We start from the raw sequence: 12505 nt of genomic DNA, 5'->3' as shown, positions 1-12505 counted from the left end.
CTGCCTTCTTTGCCAGCCTAGGCTTTCCAAGAGCTGGCAAGGGCACAGGGACCATTGGTTTGCTTCCACGAAGAGAAGAATGAGGCTCAGGGGGAAAAGGCGGCCTGGACACACCAAACCAAGGATTTGAAAATCCCTCAAAAGGGCCAAAAGCCATGTAGTAAGACAGTGATGTTGCCTGAACCCCAGATTTGAGAATCTGGCTTTAATCTTTGTTCATATAAAGAGCATCTCATCTGTCCAATGTCCTGCATTTATAATAAAGAATAATGGGGGCCCTAGCTGGTTTTACTCAGTGGATAGAGCATTGGCCTGCAGACTGAGGGATCCCAGGTTCGATTCCAGCCAAGGGCACATGCCTGGATTGTGGGCTCGATCCCCAGTGGGGGATGTGCTGGAGACAGACAATCAATGATTCTCTCTCATCATTGATGTGTTGCTCTCTCTCTCCCTCTCCCTTCCTCTCTGAAATCAATAAAGAAACATTAAAAAAAAAAAAAAAAAAAAGAGTAACAGGGACCATTAATTGAGCACTCCTCATCGAGCATAATTCTGAGTATGCATTCCTTCTTATAGAGGGTCCTTCCTTGAGGCAGATTCTGCGATTAGCCGATTAGCATCACTTCGCAGATAAGGAAATCGAGGCTTAGGGAGGTTAAGTAGCTTTCCCCAAATCACCCATCAACTACCAGAGTGGGGCCTCAAGCCAGGGCTGTTTAACAGCAAAGGCTGGGGCTGGGGTGAGGCACCAGAGGGGGTTGCCCGGGCCAAGACTTGATTCATGGGGTCCATCATCCCATCATCCCAGCATTTAGTTTGCTCCCTTTTGCTCTGATCTTCACTTCCTTCAGCACTTCTGGAATCCCTGCTTTTTAAAAAATCTATTTGTTGTTGTTTATTTTTTCCCATCACCACTAATCCCCCCTATATAAAAATCTGTCCTTTGAGCAAGCCCTTGCCAATTAATCGAGATCCTTCTGTCATCATTGCCATCTCCTTCCAGCTGATTCGGCCTCCCTTCTGAGTGTCAGATGACACACTCTGGGATCAATTATTCACGCTGGATTATCTGACACACCCACTGGTCAGCTGTCTTCATCCTCCACGCAGCCCCCAGAGTGGGCTCTTACAAAACTTCAATCAGATCACACCACTTCACACCCTCTAGGATGGCTCTCATCAAAAAGATAGACACTGACAAGTGTTGGCGAAGATGTGGAGAAATTGGAACCCTCATGCTTTGCCAATAGGAATGTAAAATGGTGCAGCTGCTTTGAAAAACAGTCTGGCAGTTTCTCAGAAGGTTAAATATAGTTACAGAATGACCCAGCGATTCCATTCTTAGCTAAATACCCAAGAGAAAGAAAACCGTTTGTCCAAACAACACTTGTACATGAATATTCATGGAAGCATCATAATAGCTAAGAACGAGAAATAACCAACATGCCCACCAACTGAAGAATGGACAAACAAAATGTGGTCAGCCCATACAATGGAATATTATTCAGTCATGAAAAGGAGTAAGTACGGACATTGGCTACAATGTTTATGTACCGTGACAACATGATGCTCAGAGAAAGAAGCTGGACACAAAGGAACACATATTATATGATTCCACTCATAGGAGATGTCCAAATAGATAAACCCATAGAGGCAAAAAGCAGAGGCAGAGAGGAATTAGGCGGTAAAGGGGTTATTTTGTGGGGGACAGAAATGTTCTGAAATAAGGTTGTGGTGATGGCTGCACAACACTGTGGATATCCTGCAAGCCACTGGATCGCACACTCCCACTTTTATGGTATGGAGATTTTATCTCAATATTTAGAAAAATGTTTGACCCTATATGAACCTGACCCTGTGATCTCTCTCTTCTCATGCTACGTTCCCCCTCGCTCTTTCTGTTCCACCCACACTTCCTGACCTTTGCCTTTGCTCATCCTACAGTCTAGAAAGTTCTTTCCCACAGCTGGCTTCTCATCAGTCAGATCTCTGTCCAAATGTCTTCACATTACCACTACCCAGGCCCTCCATGAATACCCCCCAACCTACAACACCATCATATAGGCCCTGGCCAGGTAGCTCAGTTGGTTAGAGCATCGTCCCAATATCCCCAGTCAGGGCACATACAAAAAACAACCAATGAATGCATAAATAAATGGCACAACAAATCAATCTCTCTCTCACTAAAATTAATAAATTTTTTAAAATTTTAAAGAAGCACCATCATGCTTCATCTCATTACTCTGATTTACTCCTCCTTGGACTTTGTCACCCTTCAAATGATACATATATTTTTTTAATATATTTTATTGATTTTTTACAGAAAGGAAGGGAGAGGGATAGTTAGAAACATCAACGTGAGAGAAACATTGATCAGCTGCCTCCTGCACACCCCTCACTGGGGATGTGCCCACAACCAAGATACATGCCCCTGACCGGAATCGAACCCGGGACCCTTCAGTCCGCAGACCGACGCTCTACCACTGAGCCAAACCGGTTTCGGCAAATGATACATATTTTTAAAAACAGTTGATTTCTGAAAAAATGTCCATACAAGTTATTAAAAAAACAAACAAAAAACTGTTGACTTCTTTATTGCCCATCACTCCGGCCACGAGGCAGTGATCCTCTCTGTCATGAATTTTCCTACAGCTCTGAACTTGCCTGCCATGTCGGAGCTACTGGAGAGACACTGTCTGGGAAGGATGGACTTATCGAACGGCTTCCTGTGAGATCTGAAATGCCGCCTGCCGCCTGGTCTACCGGGAGCTGGGAGCTCCCCGTGAGCAGTCACCCACCCACAGGTGCTCAGGGCACTCATCGGCATGTGCTGGGCAATCAGTGGCCAGCCTGCCCCAGGCCTGCCTGGAGCCCCGAGGAAGCAGGAAAGAAAGAACAATCCGTCCTCTGGAAAGTCTGAAAGTCTCCCAGGGGTCATAAAGCCTGCCGAAAGTGACCCTGCGACTCCTCAGCAAACTCAGAGGAGAGATCTAAGGTTGGGTCGCTGACACCCAAGCTGGAGGCTAGGGTCAAACTGCGAGCTGGCAAACACCCTCGGATCCAGCTTCTCAGGACTTTGCAATCTGACCTGTTCCCCACGATGACGCGGGTGCAGCTCACACCTGCTCCTGCCTCCTCCCGCAGGGACTTTGTTGTCAGAGGCAGTTAAAACCTAAGCAGGCAGCTGGTCAGGCCGCCTTCCCTCCCCCCCCCCCCCCCCCTACTTCAGCCACGCGGAGCCACACACAGCAAGCAACTTACCCACTAGGAGTTTGACATCTCGGACTGTGAAGTCAGAGTCAGGCATCCTAGAAAATGAGGAGCAGACGTTGATGAGAAGCCTGAACCCAGAGTTCAACCCAATTCTGGGGGCAAGGGAACTTGTTCTCATTTTTTAAAAATATTTTTATTGATTTCAGAGAGGAACAGAGAGGGAGGAGAGAGAGAGAGAGAGAGAGAGAGAGAGAGAGAGAGAGAGAGAGAGAGAGAGAGAGAGAGAGAGAGAGAGAGAGAGAGAGAAACATCCATGATGAGAGAGAATCATTGATTGGCTGCCTCCTGTATGCCACCTGCTGGGAATTGAGCTTACAACCCAGGTATGTGGCCTTGCTGGAAATCAAACCCGGGACCATTTAGTCCACAGGCCAATGCTCTAGCCACTGAGCCAGTGGTCGGCAAACTCATTAGTCAACAGAGCAGCAAACCTCGGCTTGAGAGCCAAAGTTTGCCGACCACTGCACTAAGCCAAACCGGCTAGAGCTTGCTCTCATTTTTTAAAAATATTTTTTTAATGATCTCAGAAAGGAAGGGAGAGAGATAGAAACATCAATGATGAGAGAGAATCATTGATCGGCTGCTTCCTGCATTCCCCATACTGCCTGCCTGGGAATCAAACCGTGACTTCCTGATTTCATAGGTTGATACTCAAACCACTGAGCCACCCCGGCTGGGTCCTTGCTCTCATTTGGGGAACCCAAACTGAGATAATCCAGAGAGAAGGTGATTGACCAGCCCCTTCTCAAACCGATGGGCAAACCAAGCACGCACACTCTCCCTGACTCCTGAACTCACATTGCTACAGAAAAGAGGGAATATCCACTGTCCACCCACTTTTCCAGGGACGTCTGAGGGTAGTGTCAAGGGTAAGAGCCAGAGCTGGGCATTCAAACACATGTTTCTTTTACTGTGGGTGCCCCTCTCTTTGTGTCTCCCTCTAAAAAATATTCTGCATAATGAGAGTGGAAGGGATCCCTCTGAGCTTAGAGGGTGGGCAACTTCAGGGATAATGCAAGAGGGCGATGATGATTATGGTGACATTCACTATTAATTAACAATGATGCTGCAGGTTTCATGTCTATCCATAGGAATGAGAGGCTTGAGCAAGTCTGGTAGCCGTAGCTTTCTGCCTGCCGGAGAGGGCAGCAGGCTGAGATGACACCCTCAGCCTCCTCCCCATCCCTGCCCCAAGGGCGGGCGGAAACCTGTTCTTCCAGGCCGCCTCCCAGATGTCTCCGCGCCTGGAGCTCTGACAGGTCTCCAGGAGAGAGTAAACCAAACAATCCCAGTGAGGAGGCAGGTGCTGGGCAGGCTCAGAAAGGGGAAGACAGGGGCCTAGTGTCCTAGGAACCCTTTTAAACAGACCGATTCCCACGCAGTGACCGTCTGAGTAGAAGCATGTAGCCAGTGCCCTGCTGGTGTGGTGCGGCGGGTGAGCACCAAACCATGGATCAGTCACCGGTTTGATTCCCAGTCAGGGCACAGGCCTGGGTTGTGGGCTGGATTCCCCCAGTGGGGGTTGTGCAGGAGGCAACCCATCAATGTTTCTCTGTCACTGATGTTTCTATCCCTCTTCTTTCCTCTCTGTCTAGTAATCAATAAAAACATATTAAAAAAAAAAAAAAAAAAAGATATATGTACCCAGGTGCCCTGCCTGGGGCCTAGCGGCTGGCCAATCCTTCCCAGTCCAGGCCCTGCCTCAGTTCCCTTTTTGGGGCAGGAGGCACACTCTCTTTAAGGAAGTCGCTGTATGTTAACTGGGGTGGATCAGGGGGACAAATCAACACTGTCTGAGCACCCTACATCCTCTTTTCCCGACTTCTCTGAAAAAGACCAATCTTTAGAGAGATTTTTCCCCCCTTTGTCAGGTCTTGCACAAAGAGATACTATACCCCCCCAGATAATGAAGAAAGAGCCTTCCTCGTTTTGAAAGATGGATGGAGCAAATGCTACAAGAAATCCATCCCAAGGTATAGAAACTGTGTTAGGGAGGGAGAGATTGGGGTGAGGAGCGGGGAGAGCAATTCGTTTCAGCAGCAACTTACTTAATTCCCAGTCCATCCTTCTCTCGAAATATCAAGGGAACCCTGAGAGCTTCTCTCTGCACGTACTCATAGTTGAAATCTGTTTGGATATTGGAATTAAAACAAGCTGGTGAAGTCATGAAGGAGCAAAAGAACCACAGGCAACTGGTTAAGAGAAGAAAAAAAAAAAAAATGATGGAGGAAGGGGCAGGGGTTACCCTAGAGGCAGACACCAGCTCCTGGAAAAATGACAGGGAAATGGATTAAGCAAAGTCTGGGAGAAGCCATGCCAACTATCAGCTCCTCTGCCTACTCAGTCATTCCCGGCATGCCCCATGGGTCAGAACTTGTCAATGAATAGCTCACGGATGGCGAGGGATGGGGAGGGAGCCTCATGAAAGAGCCCCACACAGGAGCCCTGGCTCGTTGCTGAGAAAGAGGGACAGAGCAGCTCATCCCCAGCAGAGCTCAGAAAGCAAAGGGCCTGCGAAATTGAAGAACGCCACCTGGGAGGATCTGAAGGCCCAGAGAGTAGGCTGGAGAAGGATTCTCATTGTCGCTGAGCATCGGGGAAGGTCTTATTGTAATATGCTGTATAGTGAAGGGGGGGGGGGGGAGTCGGTTTCCCTGGAAACTGTGTACTCGGTGCCAAAATAACCAGGGAACCGGGCACAGCTTTGTTGCCTTCACAGTGAAATTCTGCTGCAGCATCGCAACGCTGGCTCCCACTGGATAGCCAGAGGGATGCTCCCCAGGTGAAGGCCGTGCGACGGGGACGCGGAGAGACCCCGAGAACATTCACAGCAGTTTTCCATCTGAGGTTCGCCTAGTGCAGACCCCCAGATCCTCACCCCAGCTCTGGAGGTGAGGGAGGCTGAGATAAACTCTCCCATCCCACATCCTCGGGGCAGGGAAGCAGCCGCAGGGGCCCGGGGCCCCCCCTGGCCCATGGGAAGGGGGGCAGGAGGGCTCTGGGTCACAGGAGCGCCTGCCCCAGGGAGACGGTTCGCAGAGGCCACTCGGAGGGGGAGGAGGCCACGGCGGCTCAGCTCGGAAGCGAGGGAGAGAACAAAACCGGAGCTGGGGAAAGCCCTGACCTTAGCAGCTCGGATCCCCAGGGGCTCAGAGTGAATGGGGATTCCTGAGGATTTAAAGGCAGAGAAGTTTAAGAAGCTTCTATTTTGAATCCAGGCTAAGGGCGCCTTCTGTCCCGCAGCTCCTCCCCCCTGCGTTTCGGGGGCCAGATCTGAATGAACTACCGAAACCCTAGGGCCCTCTCCTTTGAGAGGCGCTTGGACAGCAGATTCAAGGCATCTCTCTGCCTTTGCTGGAACCCCGTCCTCTTTGTGGACAACCCCCCCAAGCCCACCCGTGGGGGCAGCTTCAGCTTCCTTCAACAGGCCAGAGACCCCGGACAGAGAATGCCTCACAAATACATGACTGCGAAGAGTTTGCCTACTGTTTCCTCATAGGATCCGCCAGCTCCTCAGAGCCAGGGGCGGGGGAGAAAGGAGAGGAATTAAAATCCCATTTGTGCTAAGGAAATTCAAATGAAGTTGAGAATGGCTCCTGGGTTGCAAAGATGCCCAGGAAAACCAGGCGGGCTGCAGAAATTCCTGCCCACCCCCACCCCGCCCTGCAACTCCCCCTTCCTACGGAAGCCCAGCGCCCCAGGAAACAGCGGGCACAAAAGAGAAACTTCAAAATGCAAAGCCTGGACAGTCTCTCCAGAGGCTAACCCCACAGGCAAGCCACTCAAGCGGAACCTGGGGGGCGGGAGGGCGTCTCAGCTATCAGCTCACTGAGGGACGGATGGAACGGGTTTCCAGGGGGATGGGGGACAAACAACGTGGACACGGAGTGATAGAAAAGGAACTCGGATCTCTGAAAGGGGGAGGACAAATTCACAAACCCCGGGAGAGCAGAGGGAGGTGGATGCCTAGGTAAGGCAAGGACACCTTCACAATACCGACCCCACAGGGCTCTGGAGGCCTCAGACCCTAACCAGAGCATCACCCCAACGCCCAGAGGGCATCCTCAGCCAGACACCTTCCTGGTACCAGGCTGGGGGGCACCCCAAAATCCTAGAGGCTTCCCCAACTTCTGCTTTAAACTGGCAGGGCTCTCAAGAGGGCCAGAGTTCTCAAGGTGTCAGGCCCCAGAAGACACCCCGTATCCTAGAGGGGTTGCCCCAAGTTTAAAGGGCCAGGGAGCAGGGAGCTCAGCCTTAAGCCAGAGGGTTGTCACTCCCGCACCCCTAGTCCCCACTTCAAACTGTCAGGGCTGCAGGGCTAGAGGCCTCGGGCCTAAGTGGGGGCTCCGCCCAACACCTTAGGGAGTCCACCGGAACCCTGCTCCAATCTGGCACAGCCCCCCCTCTCCCAGGCGATGGGGTTCCGTAGACCCCAGGCCTGAGGAGGCCCCTCGTTCAATGCTCCCTGAGGGCCCCCAGCGCCAGTTCCTAACGGGCCATAGCCAGGGTTTGGGAGGCTTCAGGCTTTGGGGGGCCCCTCGCCCCCAGTCAGACTTCCCCAGCCGGGCAGCGCGCAAAGAGCCGGGCCGGCTCCGGAAGGGGCAGCCAGCGACGCACCCGCCTCCCCTGTGTCCGCCCATCCGTCCGTCCCCAGGTCCCTCTGCCGGCCGGACCCCTGCCTCTGCCCACCCTGGGACTGGAGGTGGGCGCGGGCCGGGCCTAGGCCCACGGCCGGCCCCGGTTCTCGTCCCCCGCCCTCCTCTCTTGCCACCCCCCTACCCCACCCCCCCAAGTGCTCGGCCTCGTGTCGTCACCGGATCCCCTGGAACGGGGGACGCGGGCGCGAAATACGAACCGGGCCGCCGGCAGCTCCCTCCCCACGTGCGCGCGGCCCGCGGCGCGGAGGGCGCGGGGCGGGGGCCTCACCTTTGCCCTCCATGGCGAGCACGAAGTCCCCCTGGTACAGCGGGCTGCGCAGCTTCTCCTCCAGGCTGAAGCCGCGGGCGCTCACGATCTCCTCCACGTCCGACACGTCCTCGTTCTCGTCGTACCGCTGGCGGTCAATCGGGCGCTGCGGGGGGACACCCAAGCCAGAGAGAGAGCCCCGGGGACGTTACTGGGGGGTCCTGGGGGGGTGTCGCCTCTCCCCAAGGGGCCTGGCTCCAACAGGTGCAGAAGCCGCGCATCCCCTGCACCCCACCGCTGCCACCCACCCGAGCAACTTGGCGCAGATGCCCAAGATGCTGGAAACGGGGATCAGGAGAGGGGCCGCACCCCCAGGGTCTGCCTGCCTGCGCCCTACACAGACAGGGCATTCCCCTCCGGCATCTTTGGAGGCCGTGGAAGGGGGCATCTGGGGCTCTCCCTTGCCCCCCCCAACCCCCACTCCCGAGAGGGGGTGAGTCTTGCCCACTCGGCCGGGAGGGAGCCTGGTTATGTAACCGGCGAGGGGGGCTCGGCGCCCGGGCCGGCGGGGCGTTGCTAGGCCCCGGGTGGAGCCCGGCGGCGCCCGGCTCGGCGCTCACAGCAGCCCGGCGGCCGCGGCGGCGGAGCCGGGAAGCCGGAACCGGGGCCGGCGGCGGCGGCATTGCTGAGCCTGGAGCCGCCCCCGACCTACCGGGAAAGCTGGGAAGCCGAAATGAAAGGACTGAGACCCCAGCTGCCCCCGCCGACCGCCCTCCGGTGCAAGGAGAAGAGGTGGGAAGGGGGGGCTCTGGGCTGGAGTGGGAGAGAGGCAGCCCGCCCGCCACAAAGCTCCCACCATCCCGAGACCCCAAAACGCACCAGCAGCTGCCTCATCGCCCCATAAGCGCGCGCGCACACTCACTTCCTAAGGAGACTCCCCCGTCCCTCCCCGCATCCTCTGCCTCCTCCTCCCGCCAGCGCCCGGCGCCCGATCCCGCAGCCCCCCGGATCCCGGGCGCACCCCAAGCCCGCGCAGCTCCCCTTCTCCGCCTTTTCCCCGCTACCACCTCGCCCTTGAAGTGTCTGAGACGCTGAGCCTCACAAGGGACTGGAGGAGTAAGCTGCTGGCTTCCTTTTGCATGCAATTTATTATATATATATTTATATTTTCCGGTCCTCTTGCAAAACAGAAAAAGGAAAGGAAAAGACAGCAAGAAACAGCAACAACAACAGCAGCAACAAAAATAGATCTATCCTATGCCAGATACAGATGGGGGGGTTGGGGGGAGAGGGGGAAAGCTACACACCAATCTTCTTCCAGAGTCTTTCTCTGCCTCCATTTTTTTAGGAGAGTTCACCAATTAATTGTCAACACTCCTGCCCCCTGCATTTTGGCGGAGGGGGGTAAGGAGAGGAGACCAAAGAAAACAAATCCCCCCAAAAAATAAAAATAAATAAATAAAGCAAAGTCAGAGCAGCCGAGGTCTGCAAAGTTTTGCACCAACACTTAAGCGGATCCGTTTGCAAAGTCCTAGGAAACCATTTTCAGCAGTTGTAGGGGGGGGGGGGGCGTCGACGTCATAATCCCCGGAACGTAAACATTGTTGCCGATCGCGCTCGGAGCCCGCGGCCGGGCTCGGGGTTGGGGAAGGGGAAAAGGGGGGGGGGGGGGGGCGGCACTCGGCCTGGGACCCGGGGCGGGGGTGAGGGGAGCGGGGGCGGCGGCCGGGAGAGGTTTGGGGCGGGGAGGGCGCCCCGGAGGCACCGGGCGCCGTTAGCGCCCTGGCATCGCTGTTTTGTTGTTGGGTCACGAGTGCGCCTCTGCACGCAGGCGCCGCCGCCGCCGCCGCCGCCGCCGCCGCCGCCGCCGCCGGGGAGTTGTGTGCAGAGCTGACTTTTGGAGGCTGAGTTGCAAGCGGAGGGCGCATCCCGGAGATGGCGGGGCAGGGAGAGAGGAGGAGGAGGAGAGAGGAGGAGGGGGTGGGGGAAGAGGTGCAGATTTGCTCGGCTGGCCTCAGTGGGAGGCACGGAAATGCAAGAAAGAGCAAGCTGGCGCGAAAGCCCCTGGGGCTTGGCACCCCAAAAGATGACCCCTAGCTCAACTCCTGCTCCCCGCCCCCCTCTTGTCCACGGGCGACCCTTCCTCTTCCTTCAGCCACCCCATCCCATTACCTACGGGGCCGAGCGAAATTCAAAGCATTTTTAATATATATATATTTTTTCCTGCTGCAAGTCATTTCTTTTTGGGTGGGGACGATTCTCCTAGACCCTCCCATAGGCGGACCTACCATCAGGAGGAAGATTTGGGGGCTCGGAAAGAAATGAGCACAGCTCCATACCTGTACGAACTGCGTAACTTTTAAACTCCCGGGCTCAAGAGATATGAACACACACACACACACACACACACACACACACACACACGTGCAGGAAATGCAGCCAGACCAGCGCCTTTTCAGATCCGAGCTGACCGGAAGAAGTTGCCTTTCATTCATTCATTCTGCCCGCGCCTGTGGAGTCCTGTGCTTTGCTAAGCGGTGAGCCCTGGAACAGAAGTTGAGAACATTTTTTAAAGGTCCCTGCGCTCGCCAACAGGAGGAAATAGAGGCTCAGGAGTGAAATACCGAGAGAAATGGATCTGGCGCCTCCTAACACAGCTGCAAACAGGCGGAGGGTAAGCCTTTATCGGCCATTTATAAGAGAAAAGTCTGCGGAAAGATGCAAGGCTCTCTGGGGTGTGGGACAGGGAACTCAGGGTCCCCTTGATTAATCCTATAAGGCTTCTCTGCGGAGATATGGGCACCCTCTGTACATCTATGGAGTGTCATTAGACCTGGGTATGCTTCCCTGTCCACACAGACCTGGTTGGCTGTGACCACCCCCAAAGCTGAAATCCTAAATGAACAGTCAGGTCAACTTTGGTTGTGAGAAAAGCTGGCCCTAAACAATCCTCCAGGCCGTGTAGGCCTGATCTTGGGGGTAAATATAACAATTAGATGACACGGGGCTGGAAAATAAGTTAAGGCACTTCATAGATGCTTATAGTACAAATACTTCCCATTCTGTCAGCATTGTATTTTTTCTGCCACCAACCTTGGGTGATTGCTAGGGCAGGTCATTTTGCAGAAAGGGAAACTGAAGCTAAGGGAAGTTATGATTCTGGAGATTGCTCTACCCTCCTATCATCCCCACGTCAACACAGCCATCAGACAGACGTGTGGAGAGGAAGTGGCTTCCCTCCTCAGAGACTGGATGTGCACCATCGGCTCCTATTGGTCACCTGAAGAGACGGCTTCCCACTCACGCACCTTCAAGTTTCCTGCCCTGTCTTTCTGTATTCTCTCCCCACCTCCGCCAAAGACTCCTTAGACGTAACTTTGACCCAAGTCTGCTAGCGGGCAAACATCAAAAACTTTGTTTCACTGTGACTCAGTGGGAGGGAGAAGGGTTTTGCCTTCCGCCTCTAGCGAGAACCAGGGACCATTTTATTTCCTCCTCTCTCGTTAGAACCCTTTAAGGCAAACAGTCTTGTTATTCTGAAGTGCGGCAGCAGTCATCACAACAATTCCTCATTTTGCAAAGGAGGAAGCTTCTACTCAGAAAGGCAAGGCCACTGACCCAAGATCACACAGCTTGTAAGCGGGGTTGCTGGGGCTCAAAGGGGGGCCTCGCACATCACGTGCTTTTTACTGCTCCCACATCATGAAACAAACATGTTCAAAGGAAGGTACATGGACTGGAGGGGTCATGGGGAAAAAAAGGAAAATTGACATAGAAGGCTTGATCTTAATTCTTCTTTTCTCCTCCCCATGTGGCCACATGGGGGTCCCCAAAAAGTGGTATCAGGAAAAGATCCGATGACAAGGCACCTTAGGGTGAAAACAGTTAAGTCCATCTATCACCCCGAGGAGCAGTTCCTGGCTTGTCAGAGTGGGAACGGTTAGAGTAGTTACCTAATTTAATCCCCTCCCTTTACAAACCCCGAGGAAACTGAAGACCAGAGAGAAGAATGGGCCGCCCAGGGGTTTGTTCCCCTCGGACTCCCCCAGAAAGCCTACCCTGCAGCCTGGTCCTAAGTGGTCACTCAATAAACGTTGAGCCCTTGATGGATAACCTTCCGCAGCGATATTTGCATTTTCCCTTTATCAGTAATTGGCAGATGAAAGGCTTTGTCCTACTGTTGAAAGAATTCCAGGCATTTGCTCAAAGTGGGGGAGGTGGCAATTTTGGGCCAAAGGGGGAAGGGCCGAGACCCTTGAGCTCCTGGTGTTGGCTAATTGTCCCAGAGGAGTGGGCAGTAGGTGAGAGAAAGAAGATTAAGGTAATT

General features: G+C 53.9%; 1 protein-coding gene across 8 annotated transcripts in view; it reads right to left on the bottom strand.

Moving 5' to 3' along the window:
• Positions 1–9835, bottom strand: part of KDM2B (lysine demethylase 2B) — a 93868-nt gene extending 84033 nt beyond the window's left edge. For 3 of the 8 annotated variants that reach the window (XM_036448912.2, XM_036448913.2, XM_045585574.1), the window contains exons 1-4: positions 9486–9832; positions 8200–8344; positions 5322–5400; positions 3262–3308 (exon numbers count right to left, since the gene is read on the bottom strand). In XM_036448912.2, coding sequence (XP_036304805.1) covers positions 3262–3308; positions 5322–5400; positions 8200–8344; positions 9486–9518 — 304 coding nt within the window. In that variant the 5' untranslated portion in view covers positions 9519–9832. Of the gene's footprint in view, positions 1–3261; positions 3309–5321; positions 5401–8199; positions 8345–9057; positions 9142–9485 lie in introns of those variants that run through there. The other 5 variants (XM_036448910.2, XM_045585572.1, XM_045585573.1 and 2 more) reach the window with 4 other exon arrangements.
• Positions 9836–12505: the final 2670 nt, after the last annotated feature.

This window comes from Pipistrellus kuhlii, unplaced genomic scaffold (assembly GCF_014108245.1).
Source record: "Pipistrellus kuhlii isolate mPipKuh1 unplaced genomic scaffold, mPipKuh1.p scaffold_m20_p_20, whole genome shotgun sequence".
Taxonomy (NCBI): Eukaryota; Metazoa; Chordata; class Mammalia; order Chiroptera; family Vespertilionidae; genus Pipistrellus; species Pipistrellus kuhlii.
The sequence above is the reverse complement of the archived record's forward strand: the minus strand, read 5'-3'. Positions and strand labels throughout refer to the sequence as shown.